Raw genomic sequence first — 13,055 nt, 5'->3', positions numbered from 1 at the left:
ATACTCTGTTAGTCCAGTTTGGTATAAGTCCTACACATATGAGCAGTATTCTAAGATGGAACCCAGAAATGGTTTGTAACCAGTCAGCTTTGTAGACTGGCTGCATTTTCCTATCAATGAACTGAAGTCAGCCACCTGCCTTACCTGTGACTGAGCCTATACGATCATTCTATTTCATGTCCTTAAAAATTTTTACCCCCCATGAACCATGGACCTTGCCGTTGATTGGGAGGCTTGCGTGCCTCAGCGATATAGATAGCCGTGCCGTAGGTACAACCACAACGGAAGGGTATCTGTTGAGAGGCCAGACAAACGTGTGGTTCCTGAAGAGGGGCAACAGCCTTTTCAGTAGTTGCAAGGGCAACAGTCTGGATGATTGACTGATCTGGCTTTGTAACAATAACCAAAACGGCCTTGCTGTGCTGGTACTGCGAACGGCTAAAAGCAAGGGGAAACTACGGCCGTAATTTTTCCCGAGGGCATGCAGCTTTACTGTATGATTAAATGATGATGGCGTCCTCTTGGGTAAAATATTCCGGAGGTAAAATAGTCCCCCATTCGGATCTCCGGGCAGGGACTACTCAAGAGGATGTCGTTATCAGGAGAAAGAAAACTGGCGTTCTACAGATCGGAGCGTGGAATGTCAGATCCCTTAATCGGGCAGGTAGGTTAGAAAATTTAAAAAGGGAAATGGATAGGTTAAAGTTAGATATAGTGGGAATTAGTGAAGTTCGGTGGCAGGAGGAACAAGACTTCTGGTCAGGTGACTACAGGGTTATAAACACAAAGTCAAATGGGGGTAATGCAGGAGTAGGTTTAATAATGAATAGGAAAATAGGAATGCGGGTAAGCTACTACAACCAGCATAGTGATCGCATTATTGTAGGCAAGATAGATACGAAGCCCACACCTACTACAGTAGTACAAGTTTATATGCCAACTAGCTCTGCAGATGACGAAGAAATTGAAGAAATGTATGATGAAATAAAAGAAATTATTCAGATAGTGAAGGGAGACGAAAATTTAATAGTCATGGGTGACTGGAATTCGAGTGTAGGAAAAGGGAGAGAAGGAAACGTAGTAGGTGAATATGGATTGGGGCTAAGAAATGAAAGAGGAAGCCACCTGGTAGAATTTTGCACAGGGCACAATTAATCATAGCTAACACTTGGTTTAAGAATCATGATAGAAGGTTGTATACATGGAAGAACCCTGGAGATACTAAAAGGTACCACACAGATTATGTAATGGTAAGACAGAGATTTAGGAACCAGGTTTTAAATTGTAAGACATTTCCAGGGGCAGATGTGGACTCTGACCACAATCTATTGGTTATGACCTGTAGATTAAAACTGAAGAAACTGCAAAAAGGTGGGAATTTAAGGAGATGGGACCTGTATAAACTGAAAGAACCAGAGGTTGTACAGAGTTTCAGGGAGAGCATAAGGGAACAATTGACAGGAATGGGGGAAAGAAATACAGTAGAAGAAGAATGGGTAGCGTTTAGGGATGAAGTAGTGAAGGCAGCAGACGATCAAGTAGGTAAAAAGACGAGAGCTAGTAGAAATCCTTGGGTAACAGAAGAAATATTGAATTTAATTGATGAAAGGAGAAAATATAAAAATGCAGTAAGTGAAGCAGGCAAAAAGGAATACAAACGTCTCAAAAATGGGATCAACAGGAAGTGCAATATGGCTAAGCAGGGATGGCTAGAGGACAAATGTAAGGATGTAGAGGCTTATCTCACTAGGGGTAAGATAGATACTGCCTACAGGAAAATTAAAGAGACCTTTGGAGATAAGAGAACCACTTGTATGAACATCAAGAGCTCAGATGGAAACCCAGTTCTAAGCAAAGAAGGGAAAGGTGGAAGGAGTATATAGAGGGTCAATACAAGAGCGATGTACTTGAGGATAATATTATGGAATTGGAACAGGATGTAGATGAAGATGAAATGGGAGATACAATACTGCGTGAAGAGTTTGACAGAGCACTGACAGACCCAAGTCGAAACAAGGCGCCTGGAGTAGGCAACATTTCATTAGAACTAGTGACGGCCTTGGGAGAGCCAGTCCTGACAAAACTCTACCATCTGGTGAGCAAGATGTATGAAACAGGCGAAATACCCTCAGACTTCAAGAAGAATATAATAATTCCAATCCCAAAGAAAGCAGGTGTTGACAGATGTGAAAATTACCGAACAATGAGTTTAATAAGCCACAGCTGCAAAATACTAACACGAATTCTTTACAGACGAATGGAAAAACTAGTAGAAACCGACCTCGGGGAAGATCAGTTTGGATTCCGTAGAAATACTGGAACATGTGAGGCAATACTGACCTTACGACTTATCTTAGAAGAAAGATTAAGGAAAGGCAAACCTACGTTTCTAGCATTTGTAGACTTAGAGAAAGCTTTTGACAATGTTGACTGGAATACTCTCTTTCAAATTCTAAAGGTGGCAGGGGTGAAATACAGGGAGCGAAAGGCTATTTACAATTTGTACAGAAAGCAGATGGCAGTTATAAGAGTCAGGGGACATGAAAGGGAAGCAGTGGTTGGGAAGGGAGTAAGACAGGGTTGTAGCCTCTCCCCGATGTTATTCAATCTGTATATTGAGCAAGCAGTAAAGGAAACAAAAGAAAAGTTCAGATTAGGTATTAAAATCCATGGAGAAGAAATAAAAACTTTGAGGTTTGCCGATGACATTGTAATTCTGTCAGAGACAGCAAAGGACTTGGAAGGGCAGTTGAACGGAATGGATGGTGTCTTGAAGGGAGGATATAAGATGAACATCAACAAAAGCAAAACGAGGATAATGGAATGTAGTCGAATTAAGTCGGGTGATGTTGAGGGTATTAGATTAGGAAATGAGACACTTAAAGTAGTAAAGAAGTTTTGCTATTTGGGGAGCAAAATAACTGATGATGGTCGAAGTAGAGAGGATATAAAATGTAGACTGGCAATGGCAAGGAAAGCGTTTCTGAAGAAGAGAAATTTGTTAACATCGAGTATAGATTTAAGTGTCAGGAAGTCATTTCTGAAAGTATTTGTATGGAGTGTAGCCATGTATGGATGTGAAACATGGACGGTAAATAGTTTGGACAAAAAGAGAATAGAAGCTTTCGAAATGTGGTGCTACAGAAGAATGCTGAAGATTAGATGGGTAGATCACATAACTAATGAGGAAGTATTGAATAGGATTGGGGAGAAGAGAAGTTTGTGGCACAACTTGACCAGAAGAAGGGATCGGTTGGTAGGACATGTTTTGAGGCATCAAGGGATCACCAATTTAGTATTGGAGGGCAGTGTGGAGGGTAAAAATCGTAGGGGGAGACCAAGAGATGAATACACTAAGCAGATTCAGAAGGATGTAGGTTGCAGTAGGTACTGGGAGATGAAGAAGCTTGCACAGGATAGAGTAGCATGGAGAGCTGCATCAAACCAGTCTCAGGACTGAAGACCACCACCACAACAACAACAACAACAACAATTTTTACACACATGTTGACTCAGATTCAGATTCTTTATTGGTCATTCAGCATTACAACATGCAATAGGCTTCATCAGTTCCCTTAACCTATTAATTTTACAAAATTGATTTTTACATATTTAAGTTGATATTATTCTGCAGTTACCCCAGAGTATTAACCCATACCTTAAAACAGATCAAAAAAGGCAAAGTACACTGTCCTTATGTACTCAAATGTCACACAACACATCAGTCTCTTCAACAAATATATAACTCTTGATAACCTAACCGCTATGTGATCAACATGAGAGTTCCATGTTAGACTGTTGTCAAGTATGATACCTAAAAACTTTGCCTTTTGTTTCTCTATTTTTTTAGTCTTTGATAGACTGAACCACTTATTCTGGGTCTTTTCCTCATTTAATAGAGGACCATTTGCATTAAACCATGATGTTGCATTTTCTTTTGCCAATTTCATACCACTTACCACGTTATCAAATACATGGTTTACAGATAGAAATGTTGTGTCATCTGCATACATATATGTCTTTACATCTATATTTCCTGGTACGTCATTTATGTGTACAAGGAAGAGAAGTGGTCCCAATTTAGATTCCTGCGGTACTCCGTGTTGAACGTTGAGTGTGTCTGACAGATGACTTCCTGAACTCACCACCTGTTTCCTTTTATTGAGGTATGATTTGATGAGCTTTAAACTTTTATCACATATTCCATAGTACTCAAGTTTAGAGAGCAAAAGTGAGTGGTCAACATAGCCAAAGGCTTTGCTCAGATCATATAAGGTTACCTGTGTGTGAGCTTGGTCCTCGAATGCTGCTAAAATGTGTCTGACTAAGAGCTCTATGGCATGTATAGTTGACCTTCATTTTCTGTAACCAAACTGTGATGCACTTAACATATCATTTAGTTCTAGGTACTCATACATCTGCTGATATATTATGCCTTCAAAGACTTTTCCTAGTACTGGAATTAGTGAAATTGGTCTGTAGTTTGCAGGATCTGATTTGATACCCTTCTTAAAGACTGGAGTCACCTTGGATAGTTTGAGAGAATCAGGAAAAACCCCTTCTATGAGACACAGGTTTATAGAATATGTTAATGGTGCTGCAATGTAATGTATGATTTCTTTAAATAGATTGTTTGACTTATTAAAAATGTCTGTACTGTATGATTTTTTTCATTTCTTTGACTATTTTAAGAACTACATGTTGGCCTACCTCTTTAAAGTGTTTCAATGATGATCTGGCCCTATTATGATTTAGGTTTGCACTCTTAAGATAATCTATATATGTTACATTGGGTTTACTGATCAACTTTTTGATATAATCAGCACAGCTTACAAAATATTTGTTGAATGTATCTGTTGGTATTGGGACTGTCTTGTCAAAGTTTCTGACTTCACCTTTAACAGTATTAATTACTAACCAAGCTGTTTTGCATTGGTTTTTACTATTTTTTATGAAATTTGTGTTGTATCTTCGTTTCGCCAATTGTAACGCTTTCTTATACAGTTTCTTAGTGGTTTTTTCGAGATCCTTAATTTCATTAGAATTATTTACTTTGCCAAGGCACTTCAACAGCAGTAGCTTATTTTTTTAGATTCTCCAGTTCTTTGGTGTACCACAATTTACCCTTTCTTGTTTTATGATATTTCTTTGGAACAAGATGGGCTTTTAAAGTATCTATTAAGTAATTGTAGACTGTTTCATAAACTGTTTGGGCACTGAAATCACAGTTTTGAAATAATTTGTCCCAGTTAGTTATGCTCAGCTGGTGTGTTAGTTTTCTGAGATTGTGTTTTGTTAATATTAAGGTACTAGATTTTGTTAACTTTTGTGCAGCCTTACTCTCATCTCCTTTTATAAAATGTCTTAACTCTACTGATAACATGGAGTGGTCTGAGAAAACAAATTCCTTTACCTTGATGGAGTACATATCATGAGCACAGTTGACAAAAGCATTATCCAAGCACACTTTTAGTCTTGTTGGTTCTGAATTTACATGATGAAAGTTGTGTTGCCTTAGCATCTTCAGTAACTTATTTACACTGGGTTTGTTACATGTTACATTAAAGCTTGAATTAAAGTCTTCCCCAATTATAGTTACATGTTGTTTCCACTTCATTATGTAGCAGAGTACACAGTCTAAATTACCTAAAAAAAGTTTTATCATCTGAGTCAGGGGAATGGTAGATACATACTACGATAAGTTTCATTATATCACATATGATCCCGGTAATTTCAAAGTGTTTCTCTACATGTGCCCAACTAAGATCTAGTGCTCTACACTCTATTTCATTTGAAATGTAGATAAAAGTACCACCATTACGGTACTGAGATCTGCAAAACTGTTTCCATGTTTATAAGCTTCTGGTACATAGTATTATATTTGTTCTGGTTTAAGCCAATGTTCAGTTAGACATAAGAAAGAATACTTATTCTGTGGCAATGACTCCTCTAGAATTTCAACTTTACTTTCAAGATACTGACTGTTTAAAAATAAAATATTGCTGTGACTTACCTGTGAGTAAGCAGGCTGGTTTTTCACATTTTTATTTTCTTCTTGGCTTGAAACCATAAAAAATTATCACTGAATGACACAGATATATTTTTCCTTTGACTCCTCCTTAAGCATTGCTGTGTTGCTGCTCCAGTTGTTGTTGGTACTGCTACTGCTGCTGCTGTTCTTGTTGCTGTTGCTTTTGTTGCTGTTTCTGATGATAATGATGGTGCTGCTGTTGTTTCACTTATTTCTGGTGTTTGTTGTTCCACAACTGCTGTGCCTTTCTGTGAATTGTTAACATTTGGGCTGTTCACTTTCTTTAATAAAATTTCACATTTGTCTTTGAGAAGTGTAGCATCATTGACAGCAGATTTCACATTTGAGTCTCCAGGTAACACACACTTCCTGTCCATGAGAGGTATGACTTTTCTATCACCACACTGCACATTTGGGATTTTATTTACTAGTTCTAAAATGTTTGTTACTATTACATTTTTTCCAATTACATTTAGATGAGAACCATGTGTTGTGTGAAATCTTTTCCCTAAATTGCTGACCTTCACAAATGTTACATTTTCAAACTGCTAGCAAATATTTTGCATCTCTTTATTTGCAGTTTCAATTTCTTTATGTACACAGGACCATTCTATCAAGTCATAATGGGGTGGCACTGAAAAAACAATAACATTTTTTCCTCTCAGCTCATACAGTTTTCTTTTTAGCAAAATTAAGAGATCTTTTTTTCGTTCCTAGCGACATCATTTGATCCCGCCAGGAAGATGGAGAAGTCCTTTTTGCTCAATGAGGAAATTTTTTCTTGATTCATTGATGTAGCAGCACTGAATTTTGCTCCTGGTTTTATTGTACAATTAAAATTAAAATTCTGACTGCTTGTACGCCAAAATTCAGTGGCTATATTTCGTCCTTGGCTGTCGGCATACAGTTCAATTTTACAGGTACTTTCTTTTCCGAGATTACCTGTTTTCTGCCTACCTTTGCAGTAAGCGAAGTCTTCTTTGGCACTACTTATTATGTCTTTTTTGTTAACACACGTCGATATTGTCTCAGCAGAACAGCTTAACGGTGTAAGAATTTTTGTGAGCACTTTCACATATGATCTTTTACTTAACTGCTGCTGAAATATTCCATGTTTAACCTCATTCACAAAGTCGTTTGGTTTTCCACGTGGTACACTCCAACTGTTAACAACACTGTCACAATCAGTAGTCGAAAGAGCTTGAAAGTAATTTTCGTTCACTACATTTATGTTTCTTTCACCTCCTTCTGTATCTTGTATTATCTGTTTGTGTCTTTTGTATTTCACTTCCGTCCAATTTTCTGACATATTCGTACTTTCATGGCACAATTTTGTCATGTTCCGTTCACTTTTTTCTTCTTTAAGTTTCTTGATATCCATCTTCAAGGAACTAATAATAAATTGTAAACTAGACACACGTTTGCTGAGCATACCTATTGTGACTCTTTGATAATGTAGTTGTAGGATACTATGTTTTTCATCTTGTGAAGTGCACAGTTTTACATTTCTGAACATTTAAAGCAAGTTCTAATGTGCACACTACCTTAAAATCTCACCCAGATCTAGCTGGATATTTGTGCATCGTTTTTCAGACAGTACTTCGTTACAGATAACTGTATCATCTGAGAAAAGTTTGAGGTTACTACTAGTATTTTATGCCAAGTCATCAATATACAATTATACAACATGAACAACCAGTGTTCCAACACACTTCCATGAAGCATGTCCGAAGTCAGCTTCTACTTCTGTTGATGACACCCCGTCCAAGATGATAAGCTGCCTCTGCCCTAGCAAGAAATCCAGTTAAAAGTTCTGCTTGATACTCTATATAATTATACTTCTGCTCATAAACATTGATGTGATGGACTCAGTCTGGGCTGCTAAGAGGCATGTTTTTTAAGTAAGTACCATTTTGCCACACCGCAGCCGCAGTGCTGCGATTGGCATCCTGCGCATAAGCACTGGGTACCTCCATCTGGTTGTCTAAGCACTGATGCCATTACAGTCTGATTCTTCCTTGTTTATGTTGTGTACTGAGTGTTTAAGATGCCTCCGATAATTGTGAGTCCCGCTGACTGTGAAGTACGAGGCTGTTATAAGATTTCTTAGTGCTAAAGGCCTAAAAGCGATCGATATTCATCGTGAGATCTGTGCAGTTTACGGAGAAAACATTATGAGTGATGGAATGGTAGGAATGGCCACACAAATGTGCATCATGAACAATGGCGTCCTTCAGTCGTTAATGAAAGTTTGGTGCAGGAAGTGGACAATAAGGTGAGAGGAAACAGAAGCTTTATGATTTCCTCCTTGTGGGATGACTTTCCTAATGTTTTTCGTAGTGTTTTGTATGGCATTGTGACCGAGCACTTGAATTACCAAAAATTTTGCGCACATTGGGTACCGAAAATGTTGACAGATGTGCACAAAACCAAACATTTAGACAGTGCATTGACTTTACTTGAGAAGTACCACAACGACAGTGATGATTTCGTAACCCAAATTGTTATGGGCGATGAAACATGGTTGGCCTACGTCACACCAGAATCAAAGCAACAGTCCATAGAATGGCGGCATTCAGATTCACCCAGATAAGTGAAGTTTCAGTAAACATTTTCTGCCTGGAAAAACATGTGCAAATTTTTTTGGGACAGAAAATGAGTATTGCTTGTGGAATTTCTGCCTAATAATGAGACAATCAATGCAGCATCGTTTTGCTGCAAGACAATGCCCGTCCACATGTGGCAAATCAGACCAAAGATCTCATCACATCTTTTCGATGGGAAACTCTAGATCATCCTCCGTACAGCCCTGATCTTGTGCCCAGTGACTACCATCTGTTCCTGTACTTGAAGAAACCCCTGGGCGGTCAGTGTCTTCAAGACGATGATGAAGTCAAAACAGTGGTGATGCAGTGGTTAACAAGTCAGGCAGCAGACTTCTGTGAGGAGGGTATTCAAAAACTGGTACAACATTATGACAAGTGTCTCAGTATTGACAGAAATTATGTAGAAAAGTAGATTAAGGTACAGGCTTTCGTGTAAAAATAAAATTATTGAGATATCTTAGCACTTTTTTTTCCCCCCCCCCTTCCAAAACGGTACTTACTTAAAAAACACACCTCTTATATGGACACTGAAAGTTAGTCAGCAAATATAAGTATGAACAGCCCCACTAAAATGGTTCCCTTCATTAGAATTTGCAATAGACTTGATACAAGAATATCCTTTAATCTACAAATGACCACTAGATGGAGCTATTATTATTATTATCATTATTATTATTTTAAAGTATGTCATTTGTTTCTGGCAAAACAATAGCAGCCCAGAAATTAATACTGTTGTTTGTTTACAGCAAGTCTTGAAAGATACAGTTTTTTTCTAAAGATCTAACTCAAAAACAATGCCTCTATCACTTTGTTCACCTTTTGGTAATCAATTATATTCATAAAAGAGTGTTTACTATTTGTTTGTAGAATTTCATGTTGAGTACACTTCCACCATTGATAAATGTTGTGAAAGTCAACCAAAATCAATTGTTTGGGTTTTCCAAAATGAACCAAAATCAACAAAAGTAGTTCATCGGAGAAGCCCCTCCAAGAAAATGTTCGTTTCCTTGATTACATTGAACACGTTGCAATAATTGCTTCAGAGTATCAAAGAACAGTTAACTGCTGAATGATACAGAACAATATATATTACCACAAGTCACCGATGGAATCATTAATGTGTTGAGGAATTGCAAAATTTCTTACACCCATTATTTTTACATATCAAGAAGGACTCCATTCCTATAAGCAAGCTGAAGATTTTTTATTTCTTGGGCTGCAAAGAAACATTTTCTCATGACTCTTCAGGCTTTTCCAGGTGATTTCATTATAAAGCTCTGGGTCTGTCCCAGATCATGTTTTGTAAATCCCGCAATATTTCTTCAAAGTAACTGCTTGAAATTATCAATATTAAGTCCAGAGCCCCTGCAGGGAAATGAACTGTGGCCTTTCATGCACCAAGTCACCAGTGCTGCTGCCAAACATCACTGTGACTGGGAGCCAAACAGAAATTGGTAGCTAGGTGGATCCTTCATTATTGCATTATTAAATTATTAGATTACCAATTATAGTACTGTCTCCTTTATTCCATGGGTCCCATAGATGAAACTGAGTGTATAATCTTTGTCCTCTTGTATATTGTGTGGTGTCATGTACTGTGGCTATTCTCTGCTATTGTATATTTTTCCACTTGGCTCAGATGTATATGGATGTAGTGTACATTACACACATCTTATACTGTACAAGTTGTTTGGCCAATATATGTCATTCCACATTCACAAGGAATCTCATTCCTGAGGGTTAGATCATCTTTGTCATCACCCAACAAATTCCTCAATTTCACAGGGGTAGAGTCCTTAAAAAATTTTGTGTGGTTTACAAAATATGATTTGGTGGCAGACCTCAGAGCCATACATAAAATATCTCAGTATGGGCATTAAATGGCTTAAATGTTCTTCATGCATCATCAAAAAATGACATGACATTTAGGCCGCAAAAACTATTTGTCCACTTTAAGATTTGCGACAAGTTATACATCACACATTTGAAAGTGACTGAAACACTGCACAGACTAGATTACATGACACTTATTTCATAGACACCATTAGGTGCACTATGAAAGTAGTCTTACTACACTCGACCTCATCAATCTTAACAACCAGTTTGCACATCAACAGAGGAGAAATACTCCCTACTTTCATACCAAGCTGTCATTAATTCATGGTTCTGGGTAGATCCTTTTTGGAGATTTTGTTCCACGGGCACAGAAATTCCATGCATTATCTTTCATTATCGTGTATACCACTAGCCAGAATCATATATGCTCTGTTGGTTCTATGATACTATAAATAGCATAGAATTCATTGTCTCTCATATTAGCTATTGCTCATCTTGAAATTTTATAGGTTGCTACCATGACAGGTAGCATACCTTGTGGGGCTAGCATTCCTGTAAGAAAGGATGTGGCGGTAGTAAAGCTGTGAGGACGAGATGTGAGTCATGCTTGGGTAACTTACTTGGTAAAGCACTTTTCCATGAAAGGCAAAGGTCCTGGGTTTGAATCCTGGTTTGGCATGCAGTATTAATGTGGCAAGAAGTTTCACATCAGTGCACACTCCACTGCAGAGTGAAAAATTCATTCTGTGATCTGTTAATACATTATGGATGAATTCATCTACTCATTAAGTCTTGTGATCTGCCCTACAAAAGAGTAGATATTCAAACTGAATGAATCTGCTCATTAAATAGTTTTTAATTTTTTTCTCTGAGCTCTTGGCAAAAAGTTCATTCTATGCTGACAAACAGTATCAATTATTCTTAAATTTTGAGGAACTGACATTTAAGCTGTCAAAAATTTTCTCATTTAATGTAGCAAACTATTACCAAATAGCTCTAGCATACCCCTTTCAGTTGAGAAAAAAACCATCTCTGCTTGAGTGTAGACCACATGTTGAGTTTCTATATTGTGTCTGTGATCATAAATGTAAGGTTTTTTATGTAAAATCTGATTAATCATGTGTTTTTACCCAGTAGCCATGTTACTGTTGAAGAGCAAGAATGTAGATTTCTAAGTGAGACAACAATTGGCAACTTGCTTTAAATGTTGAGAAATGGAAAATGGTGCACTTCACCAAAATGTTAACTGTGGTCTCCAATTTCTATGACATCAACAAGTCACAACTGGACCCTGCAAATTCCTCATTGAATACTACTAAGGAAATGAAATCAGTCTACAAAGGAAATTGCGTACAAAACACTAATGTGACCCATCCTAGAATATTCCTCAAGTGTTTGGGACTTGTACTAAATAGGACTTAAAGGGAATGTCGAATATATACAGTGAAGGGCAGCACAAATGATCACAGGTTTGTTTGACCTGTGGGAGACTCTCACAGAGATGCTGAAGAAACTGAACTGATGGACACTTGAAGTTAGATGCAAACAATCCTGAAGAACTGTACTTATAAAGTTCTAAAAACTATAATTGAATTAAGAGTCTGGTGAATCTTAAGAATATTTTACAATCCCATACGTATTGCTCCTGTAGGGATGATAAGATTAAGCTAATTTCAGCGTGCGCAGGGGCATTTAAACAATCATTCTTCCTGCACTCCATACATGTATGGAATGGGAAGAAGTCATAATAACTGATACATCAGTAAATGCCCTCTGCTGTGCACTTCAGAGTGGTTTACACGGTGTGGACATAAATGTTGATGTAGTTATTGGAGTATTAAGGAAATGCTTGCTCACCACTTAATACTGTAACTGCTGTTTTAATTAGTGTTTCAAAACTATTAGTAGCTATTACTTCAAAATGAACATACAAATTTAAAAAAATATTTGTATTACAGTTCAAGTTAATGTTGTCAGAAGATGGAAGTGGAAGAGGAGCAGCTCTAGTTGCTGCTGTTGCCAGTCGGGGAGACTAACAGCAGTCAGAGTTAAATACTTTGCTTTTTGTTTTAACCAGATTAGCTTAAATCTGTCTTTTCTCTTGTAGAAAAATTATTTGCCTTAATGTTTTGTGGCCTGGGTTTTTCACCAGCAGATATTGTAAACAATGAGACCACCACATCTCTTTGTATTAAACAAATGAAACACGTTGAATTCAACTGTATCTTTGTGTAAAGATCTGTATCTAGATAAGAATGTAAAGGAAAAATGAAAACTCACTGCATAAACTGCCTGTAAGTGCATTCATTATGGATGTTTTTTTGTGTTGCTGTGTGAGAGTGCTTTAACAGGCTTTCCAGTTCAGCTAAGTGGCATATCATAAGAAAAATATGCTTATTCTCACAGGTGCAACACATTATGTATGTGGCTGGCATACTTGTTGGAACTTACATCAGGAACTCCTACATAGACGCTTTAGGGCCAGTTTAGTACAAAATTAACATTATGTTACAACAGATTAAATTATAAATTAGTCCACAAAAGCAAATAATAATAGTTCATGATTGAAATTGATACAATTC

At 37.4% G+C, this 13,055-nt stretch overlaps 1 protein-coding gene across 1 annotated transcript in view; it reads left to right on the top strand.

Annotated features, from left to right (window-relative positions):
- The window catches only part of LOC124613051 (hexokinase type 2-like), a 139,448-nt gene extending 126,775 nt beyond the window's left edge, over positions 1-12,673 (top strand). Inside the window, exon 9 of the mRNA XM_047141627.1 lies at positions 12,432-12,673. Coding sequence (XP_046997583.1) covers positions 12,432-12,509 — 78 coding nt within the window. The 3' untranslated portion in view covers positions 12,510-12,673. The remainder of the gene's footprint in view (positions 1-12,431) is intronic.
- Positions 12,674-13,055: the final 382 nt, after the last annotated feature.

This window comes from Schistocerca americana, chromosome 4, assembly GCF_021461395.2.
Source record: "Schistocerca americana isolate TAMUIC-IGC-003095 chromosome 4, iqSchAmer2.1, whole genome shotgun sequence".
Classification (NCBI taxonomy): domain Eukaryota; kingdom Metazoa; phylum Arthropoda; class Insecta; order Orthoptera; family Acrididae; genus Schistocerca; species Schistocerca americana.
Note: the sequence above shows the minus strand (reverse complement) of the source record. Positions and strands in the feature narration are given on the sequence as shown.